The following is a 16,910-nucleotide window of genomic DNA, read 5'->3' on the forward strand; positions in this document are numbered from 1 at the left end:
TGGAATTCAATTGCATTGTAGATACATGTTCGTGAAATGAATGTGGAGTGATTTTGGAAGAGTTATGGTAACTCTTAACCTGAAATTAATTAACCCTTTTGCACTTCAACTTTTTAGAACTTTTTAACTCCAAAAAGACGTTTTTCTGTGTGGTAGGGTGACAAAAAGAAGGGTAAAGCTAACTCTGTTGGCAATAAGAGTGATAATTTTAACTACAGATCTAGAGTAAATATGGAGTTATCCTGTTCCCAAAACTTTAACTTCAGAGTTTAAATTACTCTTTGAAAACTACTGTGTGCCATTGAGGTGTAATTATAGATGTGAAGACGATGTTAAGACGTTTTTTTAAACAGCGCTGTCGCCATCTTATCGGAGGGCATTGCTGATGTGCCAAAAAAAAGAACCGCCCAAAAGTGTTTTCATATCTATACTACTGTAGATTGGCTTGTTTTGGCTTGTCATGATACTCGCGTGGTGCGGAGAGTCGTCCAAAACCCTAAAAGAAAATTTTAAGCTTCGTCTCCTTCGCAGAGTTAAAGTTAGCCGCACTTACACAATCAGTCACACTGAGTGACACCACGTGACAGTTATTCACAATACGAGCAGTACTTTCCAGGGTTTTTGCCTTACCAATGCCCCCATGCATAATGAATGTGTTTAAATCAAGAAAGAAGTCGGTACCGATTCCGCTTAAGGTCAGCATGTCAAGGTCATCACTCGACGCGTTGGGTAGACGCCCTTTTATTTTAAAATCCTTTTAATTTCAGCCACAAAGAGATTTTCATTCAAAAACCCTCCTTATTTTCCAGTGCCTCTCTTGTTGTCCAAATACTGAACGCGCAGGCTACCTTTCTTATTCAGGCAGCTATTGGGCAGGGTGCACTCGACCATGGGAGCATATTTTGGTTTTCTTTATGTGCTTGTCAGCATTTCCCTGGATGTCTCTACTTCTTGACGTTACTGTGAGAATAACCATGCTCAGGTCATACTCCGCAGAGGATGTATTTTATATGAGATAGAGATAACTATGAACGTAAACCCCAGTGCTTTTGCGTAGAGTGAACGAAGACTTGCGCATTGGCCTTTTTCAAAACCAAGTGACCTTACGTGGAGATGAGGCAGTTTGGTAGAGAATTTCAGTGTCCCGGGCCTGGACTGAAAGGTTGATGTGTATTTCAAGGACTGTAGAAGAAGTGGAGCCCCAGTGCTGTAAAGGCAATAGGTAGCTTGGATGCAGGGTTTTCGACCAAGTTATGAGTGATGGGTTAAAGAAAGTCAGCCCCCGCCGTGCCTCTTGGGACTACCAACAGAAGACCAGTTTGAGAAACTGTTACGAGCTCAAAGCACTGGTTCATGGCAGTCAAGGAGGCCTAGTATTGGTTAAGCGTGTCAGACATTAAGCATTGGCTGTGGCAGTTAATAGGGTGAGGGACTTTAGAGATAGTGTACTACGGTAGGATGGGACCATTGAATGCGGCCTGGGGCAGGTGGATTAGAAAGGCAACAAGATTCAGGCAACAAAACCGAGGATGATGAGGTGAGCATTTGGAAATTCGCGTTTTCAGTTATTTTACAGAAGGCTTGGTTACTGTGGAGGAGTTTCCTATCTAATCTTATACGAATAGAAGTCAGTGAATCCTCGCTACCATTATTGGGAATTTGAGCCATTTTTTGTTTAGATTCTTTGTATTCTGGCGAAGGTAAATCGGGGATGGTGAGACTAGGGACATAGGAAATCCCCATTGTAGCTAGCTCTGCAAGTTCCAAAAAGAGATAAATTCAGTGAAAATTAGCGGTTTTATTCGCTGAGGAGAGAATAGTTTTTTGTATTGGTTTTGAGATGTAAATTTAAAGACCCGGCTGAACCGTTTTTGTACAATTAACACGGTGAGTTTATTTTTGGTAAAAAAATTATATGTTTGGTATCAAAAAAAGTGAAAATGAGAACAAGGGCACAAAGCCAGCTAGTTTTCGAATCTGAGTCTGATTGAAATACCTCTCAAAGGTAGCACCTCCTGTGTTAAAGAAATCATCTCAGACGATGATAAAGGGAATAGTTCATAAACAAAAAGACAGTTACGATTATCTCTTATACCTTTCTACCGCGGCTTTCTACCGCTACCATGGTGGTATATAAAAAACAAACAAACAATGCTTCACTGGATGACACTAGAAAATAGAAAAAAAGTAAATCTAGGCTAGAGTGGGCAAGTGATGTCCGGTGAATGGAGTTAGAATTGACGCAAATTTTGAATAAATCAATATCGACACTACCAAATGTATGTTTGCCCATGGCTACTCAAGTATGCGTGACAATTTTCCGTTTTCCCGTAGTCTGGACGACGAGAAACCGAGAAAAACGTACCGTTGCAGAAGCACGACGGTCAAATATAACGGGTTTCTGCGTGACGTGGCACCTATCCAACCGTCCTAGCCGATCGTCGTCACTCGTTTACTATCTTAAAGTCCCTAATCTTTGCAATCTGGTGCACGACTACAGGTTGCGGCAGTTTACGAGGGATCTTTAGATGCTTCACATTTGACAACGACAATTTATTTCTTCGATGAAGAGGACGTGAACTGCGGAAACAGAAATCTAAAAGAAGCAATTGCACATTAAGCCCAAAAATTTAAGGTTTCAACGGGATTCTGGGAACTAAGAACTAGATGGTGGAGCTGTTGTCGCTGGGTTTAGCACAGAGTGAAAACATCTCTTTCGGCAGGTTTTCTTTATCGCTACCATTTGTTAGGAATTTGCAGCCTTCTCTTAGGAAATTTGGTGAGGGTTTGTCAGATGTACACGATTTGACGTAGGAAATACTCTTATATTTTTCTGGCCAGGCTAGTCTTGGCAGCCCGCTGGAGCGGTTGCTATTTTTCTCTGCCGAAGGCAGGCGGGAACTGTATGACTTCTTCCTTTGTTATTGTTTTTTTTTTTAACAACAAGCGGAGCTCCTTGTTCAACCATGGCGAGTCGTTTGCATTGCGAGCTTTACATTGTACCGCGTGCTTATTAACAGCTGAGAGAAAGTGGTCGTTCAACTTGGACAGAGTTTTGAGAGTTATGATATTTCTCAATTTCCATTTACCAGTTACGCCTACCCTTCGAAGCCGAAGATTGATGGCGTGGGGTCAGCTAAATATTGCGGAAAAAAAATACAAAGTACATCTCTAGTTTACAGGACTGAGATTAAATTTAGTTAAATAAGTATTCTCAAAGAAAGACTGAGGATGACTGTTTCACTGAGTGATTGTTCTTGGGTAGAATGAGAGACGATGAGAGGAGGTGCTGGTAGATAAAGGAACGAAGCTCTAGCTGTGAAAGTGCCGGGATCTTCGAGTTGGATGTCTGAGGTACTCTCTGGCGTCGACTGGTATGAGTCCGTTGTAGATCTTGAAAAGGAGTGCAAGCCGCGCGTCAGCTCCAGAGTTCTCCAGCCTAGATCTTCTAGCATGTCTGTGAGACTAAAAGTGTTGTGGTATCTCTTAAATTTCCACTTTGCGGCACACTGTTGAACCATCTCGACCTTATAGGCACCGTTGTTTTCAACAGCTAGTCCGGGATCCCATGTTTTAGAGCCGTATTCAAGCTGGGGGTGCACAAAGCCCATAAATGCCTTCTCACGTAATGAGCTAGACGACACTTAAGAGCGGATGTCTGTAAATATCGACCAGAGATGGGAAAAATAAAATTTTTGAAAAATCCCCAAAAAATTATGTAGACTCCCCCTGGTATTCTAGTAATAAAAATATAAATTTTAGTTTCATTGGATAAATATTTTGGCGATACGGCGAATGTCAAGTTCGGGCGATTGACGGCCTCCGCCAGACCGCTTTTTCGGGCCTCTAGACCGGGCAACGAAAAGACCTTGCTTTCAATATAATTCAATTATCATCCAACCCAAAAAGCCTCTTATCGTATTAAAAGGGTTTTAATACACATATTGAGTGGTCATGTTCTTGAATTGATTGCACCTGGAATATTTTATGGATTTTTAAATATTTACAAAATTTTAAGGCTTTTACGCGAGCAAAATATTGTCAAATTTCAAAGGCCTAAAATCACATCCGATACATGATTTCAAACAGAAAAAGATATTCCACATTAAAAAGCAATCTCTAAGCTTTCAAAATATGCTTTCAAAACTCTGGGCAACGTATAAAATGAATTTTTGGGAACGCAAAATTCACGGAGCACTTGAGTGTAATTTGACCTTTCTGACTTGAGAGTTAAGAGGTTCGGCGCGACACAAATCAATCCTCCAACAAATGTTTCAGCCAAAATATGTTTAACTTAGGCAATCTCAAGTCCCACAGTAATACATAGATGCTCCATATAGATTAGGTGGAAAGTTTCATGCCCTTTTGTCAGCCGTAAAGAACTATTACTCTGGCCTTCAGGTGCAGTATTTCAACTGGCTTCGCTAATGTAAACATGTGGGTCAAGTTCTTATCACGAAACTACACAAGTTTTCAAAATCTACACCAAATACCTATCCTTTCTAGTATATACTGAGGTCTACAATTTTTTTGTTTGTACCTTGTGTCCTTTCGGCAATGAAACTTAGATAAACCACAGCGAAATTCCTGCGCGACCGCCATGTCACGAGTCACGTGAATGGGTCGTTTTAGACTTGTCTTACAGCGCTTATTTCTGAGTTGTGAAAAGAAAATCCATTTCTAACTTACATGTTATAGGGCCATTGAATGAACCGAACCACAATCTTAATTTTTTTTTGTACCATGCAGTTTTACCTTCAAAGACTTGTCGGATTCCCGACGAAACCAAAAAATCCTAGGACCGAAAATTAACGCCCCAAATTTCGAAGCCCTAATTTCTCCAACCCCTGAAATTTTTCCGTGAAGGATCAAATGATATGGCACGCTAAAAAATGGAAAGTAAATGTTTGTGGTTGGTTTATTCATCTTACCGTCTGCTGAATTTTACTTTTTCTAATCTGACAGTCTGAACTGCGCGGCCAACATTGCGTGTGGCACTATAGAAAACAGATTGCCTTCTTCTCATGGAAACGGCCAATAAGTGTTGTTGTTGTTGTTGATGTTCTGAATACCCTTTGAAATTCTTATTTAAATCAAGCTACAAAAAATGTCTATATATATTTGTATTTGCCAAATTTTCCTATCCCCAAAGAAATCCCGTGATGAATATTTTCAAAACAGAAAAGAAATCCCTTTATCATCTCGGTAACTTCAACTCTCCGCTCCCCCTCCAACTCCCGCCTTCGGCCGGGCCTAGGGTCAAACGTTATTGTTTGCGCTGTTCTGATCAGTGTCGCTGATCAGTGTCGTTCAAGTAATAAATAACCGAGCACACAGTACGTGCGCATAGGAGGGAGCAACCGATCAGTTGAGCGCCACTTGACAGTCAATTCTGCAGCATGACATCTGACTGGCATCTGCCTAGAGAGATAAAACTCCAGTGATCCCCAGGGAGAAGAGTGCGTGCAATCGTCAAGCTGCAACTGTCCAGGTGCACGTAGCTTAGACGCAATGTCAAAGAGGGCCATAATGTAGTTTGCGCATCGAAGAACTTATCATGGTTTGAAACTTGCACAAGTGCCTGCTCTTGCCTATCTTCGAACCAGAAGAACGAGTGTAACACGAACGAACCTTTATCTCCCGCGCCTCTGATCCCTCCCCGCTAGGTTCTTTCTGTGCTTTGACACGCGCAAAAACGTTCCAGAGTAGAGGGTCTCAATGGGGTTAACCGAAAGGCGTGAAACGGCCAAAAATTTAGTCGATAGCCGTAAAAATTGAAAAATTTCAACCGTTAACCATAAATAGGGTAAAAAAGAGTTAACCTTAAAAGAAACTGTTTCCTAGATTTGCTACTTTCAAGGGAGGTACTAAACTCACTTATGGTTGCTTTTTTTTATTTCCCAGCTTGTGTGACCCCGTACGCACGTTAGGCAAACCGCCTTTTAGGTGTTGACCGAGACCTAGGCTCCATCTCCACGACTCTCTCGGGGAACTAATTTTTTTTCCATAGCGGACGTGTGGCTTCCTGCTGGGGATCAATATTTGCGATTTTCAGGGGGGTCGTGCCCTCGAAACACTAGTGAAACAACACACAGAGAGATGTCACTGTTTGTAAAACACGTTGCCGATAAACAACATTTCCCTGTTTTTCTCTGACGCTACGGTAGACATTGCCATGCCTAGTCGTTGTACGGCGCCTCCCCACGCAATCTCGGTCAAGGCATTTCGGTGGCGAACTCACTAGGACCACGTGACCCGAAACGCATTAGCCGCGCGGAATAATGAGGCCTACGGACAAGGCAACAGTCCTTCGCTATCATTAAAAACACTGGGCACGGGAATTTTGTTATTGCCCGTTTTCACGCTAGAGCTAGAAATGGATTATCCGTCTGAGACTAGCCTGTGTACAGTCGCACCCTCCACAGAAACACCTCTTCTCCGATTTTTTTCTGAGGGGAGGGGGCGGCTGTAGACAGACTATCTGGAACGGATAATCCCGTCTTCAAACTGTCCGCCGAAATTGACGGAGAAAGTCAGGCGGATTGTTCATTCAAAATTAAAACTATTCTATTTTCAAATTAAGAAGTATTACCTATCTGACGTGAATCATCAAACGGATAACCCCTCTCACACGAATAATCCGAGTAGTGGGTACTAGCTCAGACCGAGAGTGCACTTTCAAAGACGGTAGCAGGATTTTCTACGTGTAATAAGCTCTTTGAACATGATAAGCCATATTAGCGTGTTGCAGAATTATTGCGAAACGCATTAGGTTATTTCCTAACCTGACGGATCTATCAGGACGGGGGAAAAGTGTTGAACTAAAACAAACAACGAAACAAACAACTAGAAAGAACACGTTATTTACATATCGCGGTTAGACACGCTCGGGGATCACAAGCCTGATATCGGTAAAACTGCATGGTAAGAAAAAAATTGAGATTGTCTGCTCATTCAATGGTATACCTATAACATATAGGTCAGAGATGGATTTTTTTTGCACAAATCAGAAGTAATCGCTGTGTGTCATGTTTACGTAACGCAATCAGGTCTAAAACGGCCCTTTCACGAGACACGTGACATGTCGAGCGAGCGGGAATTTTGTTGTAGTTTGCATGTCTCAGTTTCTTTGCAGAAATGAAGTCAAAAAAGGACAAGCGGGAACAAACAAACAAATTGTAGACCTCAGTATATACTAGAAAGGATAGGTATTTGGTGTAGATTTTGAAAACTTGTGTAGTTTCGTGATAAGAACTTGACCCACATGTTTACATTAGCGAAGCCAGTTGAAATACTGCACCTGAAGGCCAGAGTAATAGTTCTTTACGGCTGACAAAAGGGCATGAAACTTTCCACCTAATCTATATGAAGCATCTATGTATTACTGTGGGACTTGAGATTGCCTAAATTAAACGTATTTTGGCTGAAACATTTGTTGGAGGATTGATTTGTGTCGCGCCGAACCTCTTAACTCTCAAGTCAGAAAGGTCAAATTACACTCAAGTGCTCCGTGAATTTTGCGTTCCCAAAAATTCATTTCATACGTTGCCCAGAGTTTTGAAAGCATATTTTGAAAGCTTAGAGATTGCTTTTTAATGTGGAATATCTTTTTCTGTTTGAAATCATGTATCGGATGTGATTTTAGGCCTTTGAAATTTGACAATATTTTGCTCGCGTAAAAGCCTTTAACTTTTGTAAATATTTAAAAATCCATAAAATATTCCAATTAAAATCAATTCAAGAACATGACCACTCAATATGTGTATTAAAACCCTTTTAATACGATAAGAAGCTTTTTGGGTTGGATGATATTTGAATTCGGTTGAAATCGTTGTCTTTTCGTAACCCGGTCTAGGGGCCCGAAAAAGCGGTCTGGCGGAGGCCGTCAATCGCCCGAACTTGACATTCGCCGTATCGCCAAAATACTTATCCAATGAAACTAAAATTTATATCTTCATTAGTAGAATACCTAGGGTAGTCTACATAATTTTTTTGGGATTTTTCAAAAATTTTATTTTTCCCATCTCTGGTCGATATTTACAGACATCCGCTCTTAAGATTTCTTTTCAGTGAATCCGTGACGAATTCAAGAAGCTGTAACTCACAGGACCTGTTCTTGCGAAAACCATGCTGTAGTGGATAAAGGATGTTTTTTCCCTCCTGGGTGAGACACAATGCAGCTTGTAATGATGTGTTCTAAGATCTTGCTGCAAATGCAAGTCAGTTAGATTGGTCTGTAGTTCTCAGGTCTATTCTCACTTGGGAAGACACGAACAAGAGCCTAATTTAGAATCAATGCACTTCCTAAAATTCTCAGCGTGACCCAGGGGAATACGTAGCATACCCAAAGACTTTGTCCCTCGGTTTTAAGAGCAGTCTACTTGATTATTCAGCCAGTTCTTGTAACGTTTAGGTCTCGGCATACTCTATAGCAGTTCTCGTTTTTTTTGCTTTTATCGCTGCGCCCCCTATTACTTCAGTTCCGGCTACTCCTTTGGCAAAATGTGGCCATGCAGTTTTTAGCCCCCCACAGCCACAAGAGAGATAACTTGCCGTACAGCCATATGCCATATGTCGTGTAACTCGCCGTTCAACCTGCTGTTCAACTGGACGCTCAATCTGCCGCCCAACAGGCCGCTCACCTCGCCGTTCTACCACTCTCAGCCTGCCGTCCAACATGCCGCTTGAATTTTGTTTTAGTTGCTTTGTGAAAAACGGCTTGGGTGTCCTCCCTTGAATTTTGCTTTGACTTGTGCAAAGCCGGACTGAGATGTCCTCGCTTAAATTTTGTTCAAGTTTTCAGTTCAAAGTGGCTGGGGTGACCTCGCTTGAATTTCGTTTCAACTTTGTGAGAACTGAGCGACTGGGGTAACGTCGCTGGAATTTTGTGTTGAGTTTGTAGCAGGCAACTAGGGTGACCGCTGAAATTTCAAGTTGTTTTGAGTTTGTAAGAAGCGACTGGGGTGGCCTCGCTGGCAGTTTGTTGTACGTTTTTAAGAAGCAACTAGGGTGACCTCGCTGAATTTTGTTTTGAGAATGTGAGGCGCGATTGGGATGACTTCCCTGGTATTTTGTTTTAGGTTTGTGCGAGGCGACGGAGGTGTCCTCGCTTCATTTCCCATTTCGGTCCGTTCCAAGCGTTTGGGGTGTCCTCGCTAAAATTTTATTTTTCAGTCCTTTTTCAAGCGTCTGGGGTGTCCTCGCTTTCATTTTATTTCTTAGTCCTTTTCAAGCGACTTTGGTGTCCTCACTTTAATTTTATAGTTATTCCTTTTTTCAGTCGGCTGGGGTTTCCTCGCTTTAATTTTGTTTACAGTCCGTTCCAAGCGATTGGGATGAACTCGCTTAAATTTTATTTTTAGTCCCTTCAAATCGAGAGGGTGCTCTTGCTATAATTGCCTTTTTGGTCCGTTCTAAGATACTACGGTGTCTTCGCTTACATTTTTTATCTTGAGTCTTTTTTTAAGCGACGGGGTGTCCTCGCTGTAAAAGTCTTCTCTGCAAGCGATCGGGCGTACTCTCAGTTGGAGCCAGCAATCCCAATCTCCAGGTGGTTATTACGCACGCGTACCTTGTATGTGGCCAGCATTCGTTTAGGCTTCCGTTAAATTTGAATGGATTGCCTAGAACACACTTTGCTCAGGTGCGCTTGGACCGTCTATCACTCGTACTCTTAGCACGCCTGTTTTTATCTTCTGCCCCATTTCAAACTTACTCAAAGCACAGCGCTGGAGCAAAGCGTTTTTGACCTCCAATCGTTGTCGTTTAGCCTGTTCCCGGCGACGGGATGATCTCGCTGTTTATTTTTACTCCGGTGAAGTGTCTAGGGTGTCCTCGGTTGGATTTCACTTTTTAGTCCGAATTCTATCGTAGTTGTGTGCACCATTCATAACACAAGATACTTGGAGGTATTTCTTAGTTGCAATTTTCAACCACCGTAGGCCCATCTCCGTTCTCTACATTTTCGCCTGTTCTACCCACGCCCGTTGCTGAGCTTCCCCGATGGGGTTACCTAATACCCTTCATTACCGGTCTCTGGACGGGGTATTTCGGGGCTGCTTCGCTTGGGCGTTCACATTTAAGTTAGCTTTTCTGAGTTACTGGAATGTGTTCTCTTCGTTCATGCTAGACTTTCTTTTCCTTTGTTTCATTGTGTAGCTCCTTTACGAGTGTAGAACGTTGTCTCCGTTTGCACCAGAACTGTCCTCCCCATTATATCCGGGTGCTTTTATTGGGTAATCTGGAAAGGAGAACGTCTGAGTGTGGTGGCCCCGCTACCCTCACCTGTGATGGTATCGTCCTCGGCCTGTGACTGTGACTAGTTAGGGCCCCTAGCGTTTTTACGGCCGGAGAGATTCCCAACCACCTCCCTCGTTGGGATAAGCAATGTTTCAATTATCTGGCGCTGAATTTGAGCGATGGCAAGATCATAAGTATTTTTTCCCACTCGGGCTCTCGACTCTATTGATATCTTTCCCGGTTCTTGAATAATTTATGAGGGTCGTGTTGATTTTAACAGCTTCTAATTTCGAATGAATTGTTTATACGTTTCGGCATTGCTACAAATGCATGATTCCTATTACTTGTTTGTTCGATATTCGAGTTCATGGCTTATCCGTTTGCATGGCATACTATTTGGTGCTCTTCTTTTCCTTCCATCGGCGCTTGAGTTCTGAGTTTTGGAAGCAGGTTCCATATTTTTTCAACATAATCCCCCTTTCCTTCCTTCGTAAGTTAACGGGTACCGTGAATCATGGTCATCGGTGATTAGGGGCCGAGGGCCGATTCTCCTATATCTTATGAATTTAGGCTCATTTGGCTTTGTGTGCGGGTGTTCTGGGTGAGAATATATTACTATCTTTGTCCCCCCTTTGAAGATTGGACTGATTCGGGCCTTCTTCCAGTCGCTGGGTATAATGTGGGTTTAAGTAGATTTGGTCGAAATCGTCTGCAGCACTGGTGCAATTATGGTACCACCAACTCTTTCCACAGTTTTGTTGTTGAAAGAGATATCCCTTTAGCTCACCGGTAAGTTTTGAGCTTTTAAATCTTGCGTTTTTTTCTGGATTCTATCGTTTTCCTGCCACTCAACCATAGTTTACAGATGTTTGTTTGTGTTTTCGCCAATACGTTCCCCGCATTAACCTCGTAATTATGCTGAGACGTCCCTTGACCCAGGGCCGTAAAAGAAGACCAAATTTGTTTATTTATGTTATTCAGACAGCGCTGTCTTCAAATGGGTTTCCATTATCCCCCTTTTTCCCTCGAAAAGTGACAACATTTGCAATTATTATGTAGAAGCGTATGCGCTGTCTAAATGACCTGTATAGATATTGTGCGATCCATTTTTCTGCAGTGATAATTCTAATACTACAATGTACGTGAATGTTTTATCAGTAGAAGCAAAACGTAGCATTCCTTATTGTCCTCTTCAAATGCATTTTTCACTCAGCTGCCGTGCCTCTGCTTTTATCTCACTGACCTCATTTGTGCATTTCACTTCTAGATTCTGCTGTTGTGGACAGAATTGATAACTCTTCAAACACAGTGATTGAGGGTGAATATTTCAATATGACGTGTGACACATCTGGTGAGCCTAGGCCAAATGTTTATTGGATCAAAGTGAGCAATGGTGAGCGCATAAATGGGAGCATCCTGAACTTCACCAACATCAACAGAAATGATATTGATCAATACCGATGTCAGGCAGAGAATGACTGTGGCAACAACAATAGTGTTCGTTCTATTGAAGTCTTCTGTAAGTACGAAACTACACTGTGGCTTTGTTTTTCTTTTGTCTTGATTATAGTAACAAATGCTCTTTATTTAACTAGCAGCATGGTCTTGATTATATTACTTAACTAACGTTATAATGTATAAAATATGAGCGGAAAATTAATACTGTAATCCTTCTACTCTTCGGTTATTGTTAAATAAATCGTTTCAAGGAATTGAACGTAAAGCAGGGGCACTTTTTCTAGACAAAAAGAAAAGAGTTGTATTACTGGTATTCTTGGGATGAAGAAATACCACGTGCAAGAATAATTTGTAAATAATTATTATAGTAATATATTTTTGTTGTTCGCTTATGAAGATTATTCTTGTACCTTGTACTACAACTTGGCCATATTTCTTAAAGTGTTCAATTCATGTACATTGTATACTTATGCTAGCTACTAACCACCCCAATCTTTACAAATCCTCAAATTTGAAGGTTTTGCGACGGTGTTTGGTTTCTTAGAAGATTCTTGTCGCACCCCACTTCTACGGACTCGCGCCGTTAAGGACATTTACCATCGGTTTCGAGGGTGGAGGGGATAATGGAGTTGATGGTACATTGAATTACATTTTATATAACTTTTTCTCCAAGATATCTCATAATCCATACCTCTTATTTTGAAAGTAGTCAAAAAATGCGACTTTAGAAAAATTAGGTAGTATTGCATTGTTCAGCTGTGTTGTTAAACCGCACGAAGTCCTACAAACGTGTGGCAAGATTTAACTTTATATTTAAGTCACAAATAAAAATAACAACTAGTGGTTCCTAAAGGAAGGTTAAGTGCTGCGAGCAGATGATCAAATGATGAATCTGGAAACAGTATCAATTGGTGTAATGTATATGTTTTGGTAATTTTTTTATCTCCGTTAATTTTTCTTTTTCTTTTGTTTTTTTGGGTATGGTAATGTATGCTAATGAAGTTTAAACAAAAGAAAAAGAAAAATTACCTGAGATGAAAAAATTAACTACAACATATACATTTATGTCCTTTTCATTGTGAACGTGTTTAATTCAGTGCATATCAACAGTTTAAAGACATCTATGACCGAGCTAGGTTTTTTTTTCTTTTCAAAGGTTACTGTGCTTGATCGGTAAAAGATAAGTAAATTTTTAAAATTAAAAAATGGTAAAAAATGGAAAAAAGTCAAAAGCAGAAGATCAAAATTGGAAACTGCATATCATCCACAACTTCGTTCATCAACATGATCCAACTAAACATTTCATGAAGACTTAAAGTTTGCTTCTAACGTTTAACTCTTGTAAGTTAAATTTAAGATGATTTTTTTTCTTGCAAAGAATTTTTGATTCCTTAACTCTATCATCCATTCATGTCTTTGCTCCAAAACATTTATGCCAAAGACGATGGACAGAAAATCAAAATAATTCACTGGAAAAGTAGCCTGCGTAGCAAGCGTTTCCATATGGTTTCGGAGCAAAGAAAGACCGGTTTTGGGCGTGCGAGAAATGAAACGAGAGCCAAAAAATGAAAGAGGGGGGGAGGGGGAGGTGAAGGAAGAATGAAGAAGAAGAATGGATTGCAACTATGGAGAACTGCATTGTCACTCAGTCAAGATTGCTGATTAAGCAATGATTATTTGGATTTAATTGAGAGTTCACCATTAACGCGTTCCAAAATACAGGAAAAATTATTTTTGTTTCACACACGCGTCCTCTTTTCAGCTCCACGAAGGTCAATTATTTTATTGGTCAATCATGACAGCTGTTGACAGCGTCAAATATCCGTGCGGGCACTCAGGCATGACAGGCCAAGTGGGCGGTTTTCAAAATCCCGGGGTTTGTCTTCCCCACCTCCTCTCCACTCTTTTACTTGCGCCATTTTTCGCGCGGTCTTTGACTCTCGTTCTTCGTTTTTTGCTCCTAAACCGCGCGGAAACGCTTACTACGCAGGCTACTGGAAAAGACACTAACCTTTGATCCTTAAATTAGTATGAAATTGCAAGCTTAAATGTACAGCAGCTGCGCACATAAAACATATATATATATTTTCTTACAAATCCAAATGTTGCTGGACCTATCGAAGTGTAACCTCTCATTCGACATTAGGATAAGAATGAAATTTCTGAAACATAGAAAGCTGTAATCTGTGCAATAACAATGAAATGTGGATCGATTGATCAAAATTACGTTTCGAGCTGCGCTCATTGTGGAATGTACTGGACATGGTACTGTTGTATCACTTCACACCACACCTATTAAAGAGGGAGTGACGTGTACAAGGAAATTGTGTCAGAGTCTTGCAAGGATCAGCAACTGATTTTTCAGGGGCCTTAGTGGAAAGCGATGAACTACCAACTAAGGAAGTCTGCGAGTGTGGTGCAAAAGAAAACAGTGTTCAGTTCAATTTGAGTAATTGCAGCGTCGTGTCGGTTTAATATTTCCAAATAAGCCTTTGTAAATTTGTTCTTGATGAAAAGCTTATTAAGATGTAAGGGGATTATGTACTAATATGCAACGGAGTTAAGTGACTTACCCCCTTTGCATATCTTAAATGTATAATTCCTTCGCATTTTAATTTTCTGTTCGTTAGACCCGCTCTACCCTTAAAACAATCAAAGTCGCCAGCTTGTCAGACAGTTGATTCGAGGGTTCTGCAATATATTCCTGTGAAAAGAACGAAGGAATCCCTGCTCATGTAAAAATAAGTATGAAAGAGAATCTACTTACAATGGTACTTAAAACCACGAACATTTTGTTCAGTTGTCTACCACATAGTTTGAGGCGGTGTTTTTAATCAGCGCAGATTTCATCGTGCCGAAAGAGGTCAGCTTGACATTTAATTCTTTTAAAGAGGAACAGAAGAATATTTTATTTAATATTTATATTTTATTGAGTTTCGATAAGGGGTATAAATGTTTTTAACCTTGTGCAATACTTATGCACTTATGCTAAAACCTACTTGAGTCCATCGCCCATTATTACGCGACATATATCCGGAAACTTAAGCGCACTCCGAGCGCCAAATTTGAAACGATGATCAGCGAACCAAGGCCAAGTTAGGTATTTTAGTTGTCTTTCATAACTTTCTTTACAAGACCGAGTTTTTTCAGCTTCAACATTGATTGATTGGAAACCACTTTTGAAAATTATCAAAAGACCTTTCATCGCGAGGACTATCCAAAGTTATCCGAGCGCAGCGTTGGAGTTAAAACATGTCATCTATAGTCTATAGATGGATTTGTAATAACTAACGAGCGGTCTGATGCGTGCTTGAATTGAAGAAAATTGGGGTTAATATTTATAGTTCACTTTCAACGGATTAAAGAAAAATTTAAAGAGGCAGTCTCTCTTAGACCGATGTGATCTGTTTCAGTTTGGAAAAAAGTTTCGACTCTTTAGTTGCTTCAGTTCTTTAATGTTCTTGGGTGTATTAGCGTCCCACGCTATGTAAGCAATTTGACTACCGGCAACAGCAGGCTGCGCGCTCTTTTCTTTATTGAAATATTGTGTTTAAGGATCTCGTCAGCAATCGCTTTTAACCATCTCGGCAATGCCAGAAGGAAATCTGTGGCCACTCTAGGGAAAGCAATTGCAAGTGACAGGACATTTAGTCATCTTCGCAGATCGGCCATCCTGTAGCAAGATGATCGCCCCCAAGGTTGGCACCTCCCCGACTTTGTCCCGCTTTAACAGATACAGACCTTCTATCCAACTACGGGGCAGTCCGGTCACGCGCAAGGAGAATGTCAAAAACGGGTTTTTGACCAGAAAATCCTTTATGTTGGTTGCATATCACTTGTGGAGATCTGTAGTGGGGGCCCCATGAGATACTGAACAGTAGAAGAAAGTGAGTAGAATCATGTTTCAAGCAGCAGTGTATGTCATTGTGGGATATAATGCAATTGGAAACCTTCCGTTGAAATGCCACTGACAGCACAGTATCAGCGATTCGTCATAGCACCAGCATTCCACCAGCCAGTTCGCGGCCAATAATTTTGTATCGGGCATTTCTTCGATTCATGTTTTTCTTCGCCAAAAACACCTCTTTGAGGAGAAGGAAATTTGACGTAAACCTGTGATGCGCTGTAAAGTTATTTTTTATTTCCAAGTCTAAATGACACTTAAAGTAAAAGAAATAAAGAAGCGATCTCTGTCTTTCTTTTTTGTCGGTGTTTTTCTGACCGAATGTCTTTTTTGGTTCGATAACTTTGTTTCATAAGGTTTCTTATGAAACACTACCAGAAAACCTAAACCTTTCCTTCGTAGCGATGAATTTTTCCCTTCGTGAATGATGGTTTCCGGGTTTTGGCTTTCACTTTGAAAAAGGTATGGTTTTGCCTTACAATTAATGTAGACAGTTTGCTCTTCCCTTTTGGAGATCTTTTTGCACATAAGGTAGCCTTTCCGTTTACATTTTGACTTATCTCACCACAGAGCTTCTTAATTTTTTAACCACCAAGATAACCACCAAATAATATTAAACTCAAATTGTCTTTTCTTTTAACCTTTTAACAAAAGTTTCGCATTTCTGAACTGTTTGCATAACTGCCACACCTACTAACAACTAACCTTCCTTGCAATTTTTAATTACTCCGAAATTAACTTCTTTTAGTGGATTCTTTCAAAGTTTTGATTAACAATTAGAGTTTCAGTGGCACTCCAAATTTGTTTGACAGTATATTTGTGCATGACGTTTAAATAACGCAGGATTATACATTTTCTTTGCAGATAAGCCAGATAATGTGAAACTGTTGTCCAACACAACTGATGACTCGTACTGTTCTGATTTATGGGTGAATTTCACTTGCAAAGTGTCTGGTGCAAACCCAGCTATTTCTAAGTATGTTCTGTTTGAACATAGCGAGTTTGTTGCCTCCAGCAACAATGGAACATGGATTCAGAAGTTGTCAGAAGGAAAAAAATATGTTTACCACTGCATGGCAGAACACATTGTGGAGAATGTTAATAGCGCAAACATTGTTACCATTGATGTGAATGGTGAGTTGACTGATATATTTCTTTTAGTTGTTTAAAAAGTATATAGGGTTCACATAATTCCAAGAGAAAAAGAATATTCTGTCTTCATTTTTTTAAAAAAAGATGTTTCTATTGGAGATAATCTGAACACTGCTTGCATGTGATCATAAGCTAAATACTTTTTTGATATTTATGG

General features: G+C 40.5%; 1 protein-coding gene across 1 annotated transcript in view; it reads left to right on the top strand.

Moving 5' to 3' along the window:
* The window catches only part of LOC140949637 (hemicentin-2-like), an 81,311-nt gene that overhangs the window by 37,801 nt on the left and 26,600 nt on the right, over window positions 1-16,910 (top strand). The window contains exons 5-6 of the mRNA XM_073398789.1: window positions 11,507-11,758; window positions 16,466-16,735. Coding sequence (XP_073254890.1) covers window positions 11,507-11,758; window positions 16,466-16,735 — 522 coding nt within the window. The remainder of the gene's footprint in view (window positions 1-11,506; window positions 11,759-16,465; window positions 16,736-16,910) is intronic.

The sequence above is a fragment of the Porites lutea genome, chromosome 10 (assembly GCF_958299795.1).
Source record: "Porites lutea chromosome 10, jaPorLute2.1, whole genome shotgun sequence".
NCBI classification, from domain to species: domain Eukaryota; kingdom Metazoa; phylum Cnidaria; class Anthozoa; order Scleractinia; family Poritidae; genus Porites; species Porites lutea.